Source organism: Syzygium oleosum, unplaced genomic scaffold (assembly GCF_021117445.2).
Source record: "Syzygium oleosum isolate NSW1041296 unplaced genomic scaffold, Sole_v2.1 Sole_v2.05, whole genome shotgun sequence".
Lineage (NCBI taxonomy): Eukaryota > Viridiplantae > Streptophyta > Magnoliopsida > Myrtales > Myrtaceae > Syzygium > Syzygium oleosum.
The window spans coordinates 10,938,413-10,953,241 of record NW_026607489.1 but is presented as its reverse complement, the minus strand read 5'-3'; the positions used below and the strand labels follow the sequence as shown (position 1 = coordinate 10,953,241).

Below are 14,829 nucleotides of genomic sequence, written 5' to 3'. Positions count from 1 at the left end.
TTACCTAAGGATGGTCTGGGCCTAGCGGCCAGTCCGAATTGCAAGCTTAATCCGGATTTGGACTGAGCCCCTGATACGATCCAATCCAATCCGAGTCCCATTTTACAGAATAAAAAATAAAAAATAATCAGAAAAAAATTTGATGAAGTAAAAAAAAGTCAAACATTAGATTTTGATTAGTTTTGTTAGATTTTTTAGTTTAGAATTAGTTTTAGATTCTCATAATTAGAATTCACATAGTTTAGGATTTTTATAAACATTTTAGGTTTATGGCAAAAATTTTATTCGAAATTGAATAAACTCTTAGGGCTTTACCATAAGAATTTTTTAATGCCGTTTTCTTTTAGAGACAAAAATTAGGTCGTTGTTTGCATAATTCTATTTCGATTTTACTTGATTGCGCATTTTCAATACATTGATTGTTATTTTCATTTTTAGCATGGTTAGGTTAAATCATTAGGATCATAGTGGACTAAAACATTGCATGGACACTTAGTGGATGGAAACTTTAAGACTTGTAATTGATAAAAAGATTGCCCAGTCACTTTAGTAAACAAACGATCAAGTTTAGATTGGCATTAGTTAGACAATTAGTGTAATCAAGTCTCTAACCCTAAATCTCTGGTTCCATAGGAAGTGAGGTATCCTCCCATACCTAACTTGGTTTCTAGGCAACTCAAATGGCTAATGGCAACTCCTTGCACAGAATTTTTAGGATAAATCTGAATTTACAAATCCCGTGTCACGCGAGATATGGACTTGGGAGAGTCCACGTCCTCGATTGACGGACGACCTTAAAGATGATGTGTTCGAGCCGTCTTTTTGGGATGCGCAATGTGAAAAGTCTCTTGGACAATTACCTCTAAATTTATTCCTCGAGGGCGGCCTCTCGGGGTTAGGTCGCGACAACTACGACTCCTCTTAAGACCAATGCCAAATTTGATACCAGTGATGAGACCCTTCTTTCGAATCCTATCCTCTATCGACAGCTATTCAAAAGTCTTTTATATCTCAAATTTACTTGCCCTAAGGTTGCTTATGCTGTTTATATTGTCAGTCAGTATATGATCGCACCCCGTATGACTCACTTTTCTGCAGTTCTTCGTATTCTTCTCTATGTTTAGGGTACGTTGTTTCATTGCCTTCACTTTCTGCTCATTCTACATTGAAGTTAACAGCCTATTCAGATGTTGACTTGGACCGGTGACCCTTAAGATTGTCGCTCGGCTACTTTTCTTTTTGGGAACCTCACTTATCTCATGGCCTAGCAAGAAACATACCACTATTGCTTGCTCTAGTACATAATTTGTGTGTGAGAGACCACTCTGTTTTTTGCCAATATAGAGACCACTTTCAAAAATGTAAAAAAAAAGATCCCCATATCCAATCCACGCAGCATTTCTTTAAAATGATATAACCACATCAGCTATTTTTAATGGCGCCATACCCACATCAAAAAAAAATTTCACCGAAACAACGTAACGATGAACGATGACATTTTTCAAAAGAATCAATGACTATTTTAAATTTTTTTTAAAAAAAGTAGAGATATAATTTTGAGTCTCAAACCAAGTATAGGCACCATGGATATGGTTAAACCGAACCAAACGCACCCGCTATCCTTTGAAACAAGATAACTTGAATCCCTGCAAACCATCTTGCAAGAGCACTTCGCACGCTCGAGATTTGAAATCTGGTGATTGAAATGGTCATCATTAGTTTGATCTGCAATTTATTCATCGATGTATTATACTATAAATTCCAGAAAGTTTTGCTGTCATTATGCTATAAAACCTTTGTGTACAGGAAAGGTGCCAAAAAAATCCTAAACTTTTTGTATTGGTGCCAATTTAGTCCTAAACCTTTTTTTTGTGTCAATTCAGTCCTAAACCTTTTGCATTGGTGCCAATTCAGTCCTAAACCTTTTTATGGTGTCAATTCAATCCTAAATTTTTTGTATTGGTGCCAATTCAATCGTAAACTTTTTATTTTTGTGCCAATTCAGTCCTTCCGATTAATTTAAGCCGGATTTTGCTAACGTGGACGCCGACCGGCCAGACGTGGACAACTTTAATAATATTTTAATATTTTTTTGACTTTTTTTTCTTTTTTTCTTTTCTTTTTTTCCCCCTCCCCTTCCTCCTTCCTCCAGCCGATCGCCGGACCGGCGACAGGCCACTGGCGAGGGCAGCCTCGCCCAACCGCTGGTGAGGCTCGCCCTCGCCAGCAACTACGAAGGCGAGCCTCGCCCAACCGCTGGCGAGCCTCGACCTGTTGAGGTTGATGTCTTGTATTCTGTTATCCAAGAGATTATGAGGCGATTCCGAAAGGTCCCCTGACAACTGGACAGCACGGGGTTTTATGTTCAGTCATAGAAGGATTTATATGGGAAAGCTAAATATTTTAGGCTATGTGGGCAATTTTGTAATTTGTGCCATGTAGGGTTTCGTTATATATATCTAGGGCGAAACGGGTCTCTAGAATAGAGGCAGGGGGTGAGAAAGAGTGGCTGTACACTTTTCTACGTTATTAGTGAAACGGATCTCTTCTCCCCGTGGACGTAGGTAGGCGGAACATCTCCCCTGCTGAACCACGTAAATTCTTGTATTGTGCGATTTTCCATTACTTTCTTGCATCGTTGATAAAATCGAATTTAGATATTTGACATGATCTCGCCAGATCCGGCGAGGTCGGACCTCGCCCAGCCATGGCGAGGCTCGAGCCCTCACCGGAGGCTGCTAGCGAGGGCTCGAGCCTCGCCAATGGGTGGCACGACCTCGCCAGATCTGGCGAGGTCAGGCCTTGCCCAGCCATGGCGAGGCTCGCCTTCGCCGTCGCTAGCGAGGACGAGCCTCACTAGTGGTCGGCGAGGTCGACCTCGCCAATGGCCGGCGAGGGCGAGCCTCGCCAGCGCCGGCCTCTAGCCTCTGGCCGGTCGCCGGACCTGAAGGAAGGAGAAAGGGAAGGGAAAAAAAAAAGAAATATATATATTAAAATATTATTAAAGTTGTCCACATCAGCGCCGGTGATCGACCGGCGTCCACGTCAGCAAAATCCGACCAAAATTAGTCGAAATGACTGAATTGGCACAAAGACAAAAGGTTTAGGATTGAATTGGTACCAATGCAAAAGGTTTAAGACTGAATTGGCACCAAAAAAAAGTTTAGGACTAAATTGGCCCTAATGCAAAAGGTTTTAAACTGAATTGGCACAAAAAAAAGGTTTAGGACTAAATTGACATCAATGCAACAGTTTTAAGACTTTTTTGGCACTTTTCCCCTTTGCATACTATAACACGAGTAATATAATCGTGCTTTGCATGGGTTTTGCATTGTCAAATTTCATAGTAACATAAATTTCTTTTCATGCTCTTAATTATATTTAGATTGCACCTTATTTACTTCATGTATTGTCTATTTTGCACACTTGACGTATCAAAGAATCCCAGTTATCTTATAATTAAATCCAACTTGAATTTCTGTCCTTCTTGCAAAAGTGATTGGTTTGATCCTTTCTAACATATATAATTCTCCTCTCATTACATAATTTGATAAGCAAGAACGAGAGCAACTAACTAACAACGGTCAACCGTCCTAGACTGATCTCTCGTACTTAAGACCTCCGGTGGCGCCTCTTTGGTCTTCTTCGCCGATTCATCTGTGCACGTTTCATCCTCTCGTACTTCGTACACTACAAGAGCAAACATAAATCGCACTAAAACCCATCACCCTCTGTCTCTCTGTGTCTCTCCACATCGGCTGTTGCGACGAGATAGCAAGAAGGAATGGCGTTGCTCTCGGCACCGGCGACGGAGATAGTCATCCCTGCCTGTGCCGTCGTTGGGATAGTGTTCTCTTTGGTCCAGTGGTTCCTGGTGTCCCGCGTGGCGCACACCGCCCAGCGACAGTGACGTCCGGAAGAATGACTTCGGCGGCAGCCTCATTGAAGAAGAAGAGAGCATCAACGAGCACAACGTAGTCTCCAGGTGCGCTGCCATACAGAGTGCCATCTCGGAAGGTGAGATTGAGGCTTTTCGGTTGTTGGGTCTTCTTTGTTTTTCTAGCTCGGTCAAGGTGCTTGCTGTCTGGTTTTACGTGCCGTTCTTTTTTTATTTCATCTTCTAGCCTCTTTTGAGATTCTCTGGTCGTGCGTTTTCTATTCTCTTGTTACATTGAAAGTTGAAAATTTTAGTGCTCTGCTCTAAAAAATTCCTGAAGCTTATAGTTTCTGTCCTCTGTTTGAGTCGAGACTCTCAGCTTATGTTTGGTTTCTTGAACGATGGAAGCGTAAAAGAAGGAAGTGTGTTCTTGTGGGTGTTCTTTTAGACTAACTCAGATTGTGTTCTAATTCGAAAATGATTGAGACTTTGAGGTGAACAAATGATATGGGCGAAACGAAAAGTTTCAGTCTTTAACGCCTTTTAGCGACCGACTCGTGCCAAAGGTCGGGCTTTTACAGCCTCGGAGAGTTTTCGTTAGGGTTTTTGGAGCCGCTCAAGCTGCAGAAAACATGATTTTTGAGGTTTTGATTTTTTTTATACATAAGATAAGGCTAGTGCTGAATATTTTTATGGGAAAATGACACAAACAGTCCCTGAACTTTGACCCAATGTGCAATTTGATCCCTGAACTTTTAATTTATTCAATGTAGTCCCTGAACTTTAGTCTGATATTCAATTTGGTCCCTGAACTTTTAATTTGTTCAATGTGGTCCCTGAACTTTTAGTATGTGTTCAATTTAGTCCCTGAACTATTTGAAAATGTTCAATGTAGTCCTTCTATTAATTCAAGTGCAAGGACTACATTGAACATTTTCATATAGTTCAGGGACTAAATTGAACATGTGCTAAAAGTTCAGGGACCACATTGAACAGATTAAAAGTTCAAGGACCAAATTGAACATTAGGCTAAAGTTCAGGGACTACATTGAACAAATTAAAAGTTCATGGACCAAATTGCATATTGGGTCAAAGTTCAGGGACTGTTTATGTCGTTATCCCTATTTTTATCGACCCTTTTTTGAAAAGCAAATGGAACACCGTAGCAAGCGCCAAGCGGTGTAGTGTAGCCCTTTTTATTTATTTCTTCTGGGCATAGAAAAATGGGCTGGCGTTTATCATTTTCGTCTTATGAAGTCGTTCTTATCTCTGTAGAACTGAATGCACGTGACTTGCACGTGAATGCTACAGGTTCAGGAAATGGCTTCAGCTACAACTTAGTCATTTTCCAAAACTCGATCAGCTCACCAACTTGGTTGGAAGCCACCTTGATGACTCTGTTTAACTTTGGTTCCCTTCTTAGCAGAATTGTCAAAATGGTCTCATTAGAATTCTCTAAGTTGTTTATGTAAAGTTTGTTGCATAACAGAACGATCTTTATAAAACGAACCATTACGATGTTTCCCCTCTCAAAATTATGGAATGTGTTGATGTGCACGGGATGTCGACTCACCTCCTAGCTTTGAAGATGCGTAAATTTCTCACATCAAACACGGGTGGTCTTTATCACGAGAAAAGTGGCGACCATGAGTATACAATGTGCACTATACATGCTTTCGAGGATGTAATTGCTGCTCTTGACGAATTTCCTGTGTGAACAGTCTAAACTACAATACTGAAGGGGCTGATCTCCAAACAAGAAAGCTATGCAGATTTCGGGCTAAAATGAAGTAAGCCTAAAGTGTTAGTCGCTTCACATGCTTTAAATCAAAATCCAGTGTGTAATACGTGGCTCTTACCTTTGAAATGAAGTAAAATAGAAAGCCACGGTTGGTACACCAAGATAGGTTAAGGCCATTGCAAGAGTTAAATTTCTATAAGGAGAAATCATATCTTATCTGAATCTGCCTGTGTACAATCTACTTCGAAGAATTCTTTAGGTAATGCTTACTTAGCTTTTAGACTTTGCTGCATTACGGCTTTTTTGGTGTTTAAAGTATTGTCTATATTTAGAACATGAAGGAAATGCTTTCATAGTTGATCCATTTTTCTTCACAGTTACATAGGAGAAAATTCTTGGTACTTATACTTTATAGTCCTTTCCAATGCCAAAAATGGTTCTGTATAGTCCTTACCATTATTTGTTGTTGTTTGAGAATTTCGCGAGCGTCTTTCAAAGCTTCTGCAAATCTTTTTTTTTTTTTGATTTTTTTTTTTTTTTTTGGATAACCCAGGAACCCCCGCACGGCCGACAGCCGGAGGAGTAAACCTGGGGTGACGCTAGCGTAGGACCCACCATCACGGCGCCACACTTAAGAATCCCTAACGACTACGCTGAGGTTCGAACTCTGATCCCTTCGTGGGGGGACAAGAGCGCAAGCCAACGCAGCCGCTTGTGCCAGGAAGAAATGACGAAGAATTCTTATATACGTATTTTGACGCCGCGATGGCATAAATCCACAATGATCACTATGAGCAGTTATTATGTGGGAGCTAGCCATTCTAATCATCACATATGTCATGCTTTTAGATCTTTGTTTGTCTTCTCCATCTCTGCTATCCTGCCTTTTCCTCTTTTTTGATGGAGATACATTGGTATTATCAACTCGATCATTAAAAGGACATTTCTAAGCAAATGCAACTGAAAAATGATAGACTTTTGGGCATGTGGATGTTACAGGTGTAACTTCTTTTCTTTTTACCGAGTATCAGTATGTTGGAGTTTTCATGATTGCCTTTGCAATTTTGATCTTCCTGTTTCTTGGTTCTGTTGAGGGCTTCAGTACTAAGAGCCAGCCTTGCACTCTTGACCCATCGAGGATGTGCAAGCCTGCACTAAACACTACCATCTTCAGTACAGTATCGTTCTTGCTTGGTGCTTTCACCTCAATCCTATCTGGCTTCCTTGGAATGAAGATTGCGACTTATTCTAAATGCAAGGACGACTTTGGAAGCAAGAAAAGGTGTTGGGAAAGCCTTTATTACCGCTTTCAGGTCTGGTGCAGTAATGGGCTTTCTACTTGCTTCCAATGGTCTTTTGGTCCTTCTTGTCACCATCAATCTCTTCAAGCTGTATTATGGTGATGATTGGGAAGGTCTTTTTGAGGCTATTACTGGCTACGGTCTTGGTGGATCTTCCATGGCTCTATTTGGAAGAGTTGGTGGTGGCATTTACACCAAGGCTGCCGATGTTGGCGCTGATCTTGTTGGGAAGGTTGGGAGAAACATACCCGAAGAAGATCCAAGAAACCCAGATGTAAGTCATATCACTTATTTGGGTTCTGGTAGGGCTATCAGTCTGGTTGTCAGGTCTAGGTCTATATAGAAGTTTGCGTTCCAGATCCAGTTCTAAAATTGTAAAGTGAAGCAATTTTTCTATGTAGGTAATTGCTGACAATGTTGGTGATAACGTTGGCGATATTGCTGGAATGGGGTCTGATCTTTTTGGCTCATATGCTGAATCTTCCTGTGCTGCACTTGTTGTTGCGTCCATCTCCTCTTTTCGGATTAACCACGATTTTACTGCAGTGTATTATCCCCTGTTAATTAGTTCTGTAGGCATCCTTGTCTACTTGGTCACGACATTTTTTGCCACCGACTTTTATGAAATTAAGTCTGTGAAAGAAATTGAGCCAGCATTGAAGAGGCAACTCATCATCTCGACTGCCATGATGACTGTGGGAATTGCTATAGTCTCTTGGATTGCACTTCCATCATCTTTCACGATTTTCAACTTTGGGGAACAGAAAGTTGTGAAGAATTGGTAAGCTTTTTTTATCATTTTATACTTAATGCTTGAAATGCGCTGCATCATCCATTCTTACGTTGTTATTTTTGTACTGGCACTTTTAGGAAGCGAGTGATTTTAATTCTGGTGTTGTGTCTTGCTCCTGTTTGAGGTTCTGGAGGCACCTCTGTTTTGGGTATCCTGTAGTTATCCTTTCTTCCTCTCACGCTTTAGCTACTCAACTAACTATCAAGGATCATGGACTTTCTTGTTCCGTGGTTTTGTGATTCCATAATTAGTTTGTACCTTGAGTTGATGGAATAAGATGTAAACGTTAAATTTCATGTGACATGAATTACTACCGTGGTTGTCCCATAGCTGGGCTGTAAGTCTTCATTGCTCCCAGGTATACTGGGGTTGAGGGAGTTGCTCTGATGCTGTGGCTTTGCAGGCAGCTATTCTTGTGCGTCAGTGTTGGCCTTTGGGCTGGACTGATAATTGGGTTTGTTACTGAATATTTCACCAGCAATGCCTACAGGTATAAGCGAGAATGGTACAGTTGGTTTCTTCTTAACAGAAAAACACTGATTGCCAATAATTATTTTGCAGTCCTGTGCAAGATGTTGCTGATTCCTGCAGAACTGGAGCTGCTACCAATGTTATCTTCGGTCTTGCCTTGGGATATAAATCAGTTATTATTTCGATTTTTTGCTATTGCAATAAGCATTTATGTTAGTTTCAGTTTTGCTGCACTGTACGGTATTGCAGTGGCTGCTCTGGGAATGCTGAGTACTATTGCTACTGGATTAGCCATCGATGCTTATGGTCCTATCAGCGACAATGCTGGAGGTATTGCCGAGATGGCTGGAATGGGTCAACGTATTCGTGAGAGAACCGACGCGCTCGATGCTGCTGGGAACACAATTGCTGCAATTGGAAAAGTAAAACAATAGTACCATTTCTTTCGTGGTGTTTCCTTTCTGATTTCAATGCTTAGCCACTCTTTTGCTTCTGGAAAAGGGCCAAAAAGTAAAATTGCTGTCAACTTTTGCCAATTGTTGGACTAATATGACTTAATTATCTATATTTGAAGGGATTTGCCATTAAATCGGCAGCTCTTGGGTCTCTGGCCCTGTTTGGAGCTTTTGTGAGCCGTGCAGCAATTTCTACTGTTGATGTCTTGACCCCAAAGGCTTTCATTGGTCTCATTGTGGGTGCGATGCTTCCTTACTGGTTTCTGCCATGACCATGAAGAGTGTTGGAAGCGCAGTGCTGAAGATGGTTGAGGAGGTTCGCAGACAGTTCAACACCATCCCTGGCCCCATGGATGGCCGTGCAAAACCTGACTATGCTACTTGCGTCAAAATCTCCACTGATGCGTCAATCAGAGAGATGATTCCACCCGATGCCCTTGTCATGCTCACCCCACTCATTGTAGGGATGTTTCTTGGTGTGGAAACTTTGTCCGGTGTTCTTGCTGGCTCTCTTGTTTCTGGTGTTCAGGTGATTTTTTTTAGGATGCCTGTTCATTTCTTGAAAAAAGATTAAGGAAAATCTTCAAGAGCAGAGTCTGTTAGAGATAAGCTGATGATGTCATTTTCTCGTCACAGATAGCTATATCCGCATCAAATACAGGTGGTGCGTGGGACAATGCCAAGCAGTATATCGAGGTACCTCAATATACTGGCTATATCTGTGCAATTTTCTGAATACACCCTAATATCTACAGGACTGTGTATTCTTTTTTTAAAAAGGTGTTTTGTAATGTGCTCTTTACGTTAGGCCGGTGCTTCTGAGCATGCAAGGACTCTCGGTCCAAAGGGTTCGGAGCCGCACAAGGCAGCTGTTATCGGAGATACCATTGGTGACCCTCTTAAAGATACCTCAGGCCCATCTCTGAACATCTTCATCAAGCTTATGGCAGTGGAGTCACTCATGTTTGTGCTCTTCTTTGCCACTCATGGCGGCCTTCTTTTCAAGATTTTCTGAGGTCCTCCTTTTCTAGCAGCCTAGCATTATATATATCCAATCAACTTTTGACTGCACCTCCTCAAAAATCCCACATTGTGGGGTTTCAAACTGGTAGCTTAGCAAGCTTAGATTTTGGTGGATTGTGATGATAGTTTGGACAGTTAGATGTTAAAGAACTCGACAAATTGGCAGAATGCTGGTTGAATGTATATCTGCCGGTATTTTGTTAAATCTCCAAATTTCTTGGATTTGGCAACAAACATCATTCGGGTACTTTTTTGCCTTACCTACAGAACGCATTTCTGACTAGTTATGTTGCATGCATTGCCTTATTTTGATCATTAATATCTTTTGTATTGAGAAAGCTTTTCTTTTTTATTTGATTTTGCAGAGGTAAATATAAGAAATGGCTTTTAACAGTTTATGTTGTAATATTCTTGAAGTTGTTTTCTTTTGGCATGAGCAAAGCCCCGTTGAAACTAAAATCAACATGCAACTTGATCAGGTCGCAACATCTAAAGAACTTTCTCTTTGGACACCACATAAAGATGTCTCTCGCATTTTCAGAATTTGCTTCTTGAAAACCTAGTATGTTCAGTTTCTTCTGTATTTTAATTGATACGGTTTTGATATTGGCACCATTTGAAATGTTTAAACCTAAAACACAAAACCAGAATTGGACCACATATCAAAATAAGGCTGAGCAAGAGCATCAGGTGAGGATGTGAGTCCGGTAGAGTATGGAACCATTCCATCCTACACTCATTCAATGCTGACTTAACTGTAATCTTTATTGAAGTGGTGAGGGATATTCTGGGATGGTTTAACAAAGCAAGGGACAGAGTTCTTTGGCAGCTTTAAAAAGAGCAGGAGCTTATATATCAAGGCAAGCTGTTCAGTCACAAGCCATTCTGAACTCAAAAGTTTTGGGACCTAACAGACAGTCGCACCTCGACAATTCACCATTGTTCAGGTACTTCTGGTATTTAAGTATAGCTGATCAAGAAAGCTGCAAGAGCTTCTAAACTTTAGCTACATGAATGGCTCTCGAGCCTTGTTGGTAGTAGTCCCAGTGCACTTTGGCGTAATCTTTCACTGTCTTGTAAGCTTTTGGTCTTTCCTCACTGATCAAATCCTCTTCTGGTCCTATCTCTTTGTTGGCTTCTGGTGTGTAGAAAACAGCCACAGAGATTCTGTCTCTCTCTGAACTGCTGAGCACCCTGTGCACTGGACTCTTGAACACTCCATTGGTCATTATCTGTTAATCATACATAATATAATAGCCATGAACAGAATGAAACCAGGTGTAGCATGAAAAAAGCGACATTGTGTTTTAGAAGTGCGCAAATAACTTGCAAAATGACTGTAAATATTGATTTATCAGTGTACCTCCATTTGATCAGCCATGAGGACAAGAAGAGCACCGGACATGGTTGGTACTGTGAACCACTTGTCGCCTTTGAGAACCTGAAGACCTTCAACATCTTGCAAGATTATGGTATACCCTGATCCATCTGCATGCGGTTTCAAGCCAAGGACGAGATCGGGTCTCAGACACCTGGAATAGTAATTGAATCTCGCCTGAAGAGGCGCTTTTTTGCCAAACTGATTTAGGAAGCAGTCCTCTTGTAAGTCCAGTGACTTTGCCATGCCCTTTGAAACGGCTTCTGTCATCATCCTCATCTTCACGGTGTACTCTTGCAGAACATCTCTGCATTTTATTTGGCCAATCGTTTGAGAAAGAAAGATTTCTCTGTGGCTTCAATGACTGCAACTTACATTGAAGCTAAAACATGAGAAGGGTCAAGGCCACAGCATTTTGATTGTTCATGTGATCTTTTGACTGTAATTATGTATATTAAATTTTAAATCTGGAGAGATTTAAGCCATAATTCGATAGCAAATTCGCTCTCCCAGACGAACAGTTATCTTATCTCCATAGATGGTCCCCACAGTACACTTCTCTCTGTCTAGACTTCGAATGTGTACATGTCTTTAATCATACACTGTCGATAAGGATAACTTTTGCAGGTATTGCTGTATCAATAAGATAATGTTGGATGCGGTATATCAATTTTGTGAATCATTAGCATACCCACCATTATACAAATATCTAGAAGAATTCGAAGATAAGGGAGATCAACACTATCCACATGTGACGTAAGAGTTGGATGGACATGCAGGAAGTGTCAGAGAGAGAGAGAGAGAGAGAGAGGTTCAATAGCACGGGAGAGGGATGTTGGAAAACCTGAAAGATGGATTTTCTGGCCAGAATTTCAGCTTCCTCCGATCCTCTGGATATACATCGAGGAAAAGCCGGTCGGACCAGTCCAAGGGCTGGCCTTTATCAGGAACAGGATCAGCACCATACCCTTCAAACTCCTCCACTCCTTTCTCATATTTCCTCTTCTCTTCCATCGGTTGTTCGAAAAATTCTCGCGAGACTCGAACTATTTCATCCAGGAAAGAACTTGGGATTCCATGGCCTGTTGCCTGCAAATACATAATCATTAAAATAGATAAATGAGTTTGGAGTAGCGAACACGTTAACTGAATCTCCTTGTTGCATCAAGCTAAACATTTCTTTTCTTTTTGCATCAGGAAACATCTAGTTGAATGAAACTAAAGCCGAAAAGGTCAGAGATCTGCTCTGAAAAGGAAAACGAGAAAGATTTTCAATCAGACCAGGAAGCAGCCCCATGAGGAAAGGGCTAATCTGAGCTTCTGTAGCTCTCCGTCGTGTTCGGACGATGGAGATGATGATGATGAGAGGATGGAAAGGTCTATCAGAGGAATTTGAGATAGCGGATCAGAAGAAACATCTCCTTCTTCTTGCTCTTCGCCAGCCGCTTCACCACTTTTCCTGCAGATGTAGAGATGGGGCGGCTCTTCTTGGTTGATCACCATTTCTTGCACACGTTTGGAAAGCAAGACCTCCGCAGGCGGGAGTGAGTCGGCAGCTTCAGCCATGTTTTGTATGTCTCCGGAGCTCGATTCGGGTCTTTGTTTAACTGGAAGAATGACCAAGAGAAGCACTTTGATAGTTGCTGGTGCTGAACTCTTCTCGTGCATATACTTATTGCTTACTTATACTGTCACAACAGCTGAATTGTATGATACAGAGCAATAATTGGATTGCATATACAAGGAATTCTGTGGCTATCGAAGAGAGAGAGAGAGAGAGAGGGAGGGAGGCTTACGAGAGTAAGTGATCTTGAGTCTGATTATTGAAGGCTGCTATGATCGACAAAGACATAGAAATGGCCACTTACATATACCCGCACAATCGAATTTTGTCGATATCTTGAGAGTAATTCTGCACGGATCAAACCATGACCACCCATGCTCATTTTGGAGGGGGAAACTATATCTTCTACGCTCGATAATTCACTCAACTATTCATCTTTAATTTTTGAAGCTTGGTTAGGATAACTTTCTCGTGAACAGATACGAGCCTTTCTCCCAAAGTGGTTGGCCTGGTGAGAAAGCGGCTACTTGTCTTCCATGATGTTACAAGTTCGATTCACATCTTGAGCGTTCCTTCGAATGACTCAGACCATATTACTAGCTACTGTATATCTTGAGCGAAGAAACATCCTGACCAATGGGATCTTGATGGGGCTGCAGTGACAGCTTGCCAACCTCGACACTAGGTCGCCAGTGATGCGGAGTACCTATGATTCAGACCAAACATTTTGTAGCGGATATGAAACCTTATGGCAATCGATTGTACCCGCGCTACCGAGGCATGAGGTAACAGAATATTCTTGAATGGCATGAGTAGCTCTCATGAACGAGTGTCTTCGTCGCTGACTTGTATGATCCGCCGACTTCCTCGTGGATTTTTCTATGGAGGTGCCTTTCATGGTGGAAGCTGATGACCATGAAAGCGATGTGGTATCTTGGGGCGTCGTCGGCGACGAGTGCTATTGCCTCAAGCGTGAAACGTCTTTGATTTATTGTTTTGTTAGGAGGGCATCATCGACCACAACAGATTGTTGTTCAGCTGTCATTTCTGGACTACTTTCCTTTTTTTAATTGTACATGCTTATCAGCAGGTACTCGTTGAATATTATGCCGAATCTGTGTAATGCAACAAGTGGAGGTTTGAATCCAGGATTATAGATAAAAGAATAAGATAGTAAAAAGACAAGCATTTCGTATCTTTAGAAGTGTGAAAGTGTTTCGGTTGTCAATTCACTATAATCTCTCGGAGTCAGGACACCGGGACGGTATTCTTTGCAGAGAATCTTCGAGACTCCGCGTGAGCAATCCGTCGTGGATCGTCTTTAAAACAGCTAAACTTGTTTTTGTACGCGAAAGTCTACATGAGATATCACGTTACACAACACGATACCATTCATTCGATAAAAAGCCTTTCTAGAGATAGTTTTGTACTACTACCCAATTCACACAACTCTTTCTCAATGTACTTTCTGGATGCAAAAGGTCAGGTACATCCGACTATCTGAGACACTAAATTCATCATTTGGGTATCATTGTTGCGGCTGTTTTCTTCTCTCGTTCAATTTCTTGAGACTACTGTTTACGGTTTTATCACTCGGTAGACACGAGTGCAAGTTCATGCTTTCCATCTCAATTTCCTGATGGCTGGGGGATGATAAACTTTCTTTCCTTGTGGAAGATGAAGATCGTGTATATTTATGACTGGGGTACCCATCAAATTGTCACTCGCTGGCTGATTTCTTTCTTTGTGGTGGACATGCTATTGTATTCTTCGAAACTTCATTTAAAATGATACTATTTTAATCTCGGCAGGCAAAAAATAAGCTTTATTAAATTCTGTTTAAATTACCAAGAGGATGTTCAAACATATTACAGGACGGGAAAATGACACAAACAGTCCATAAACTTTTGCTCAATGTGCAATATAGTCCTTGAACTTTTAATTTGTTCAATGTAATCCCTAAACTTTAATCTAATGTGGTCCCTGAACTTTTAATTTGTTGAATGTAGTCCATGAATTTTTTGTACATCTTCAATTTGGTCACTGATGTTTAATGTAATCCTTCAATTAATTCAAGTTCGGGGACTACATTGAATATTTTCATATAGTTCAGGGATTAAATTGAACATGTACCAAAAGTTCAGGGACCACATTGAACAAATTAAAAGTTCATGGGCCACAATGAACATTAAGCTAAAGTTTATGGACTATATTGAACAAATTAAA

At 41.0% G+C, this 14,829-nt stretch overlaps 1 protein-coding gene and 1 pseudogene across 3 annotated transcripts; one reads left to right on the top strand and one right to left on the bottom strand.

The window, feature by feature from the left end:
- Positions 1-3,745: 3,745 nt before the first annotated feature.
- LOC115678336 (pyrophosphate-energized vacuolar membrane proton pump-like) lies at positions 3,746-9,895 on the top strand (annotated as a pseudogene).
- Positions 9,896-10,405: 510 nt separating this feature from the next.
- On the bottom strand, positions 10,406-12,991 carry LOC115678333 (protein SRG1-like). 3 transcript variants are annotated; one of them, XM_030601693.2, is made up of 5 exons: positions 12,836-12,991; positions 12,321-12,646; positions 11,884-12,128; positions 11,025-11,346; positions 10,406-10,893 (listed from the first exon to the last, which is right to left on the bottom strand). In XM_030601693.2, the coding sequence occupies exons 2-5, from the start codon at positions 12,603-12,605 to the stop codon at positions 10,657-10,659; spliced, it is 1,089 nt and encodes a 362-aa protein (XP_030457553.1). In that variant the 5' UTR covers positions 12,606-12,646; positions 12,836-12,991; the 3' UTR covers positions 10,406-10,656. The 3 variants fall into 3 exon arrangements, with proteins under 3 accessions (XP_030457553.1, XP_056167565.1, XP_056167566.1); XM_056311590.1 differs by having other exon boundaries at positions 12,321-12,727; positions 12,836-12,982; XM_056311591.1 differs by lacking the exon at positions 12,836-12,991 and having other exon boundaries at positions 12,321-12,829.
- Between the last annotated feature and the right edge of the window lie 1,838 nt (positions 12,992-14,829).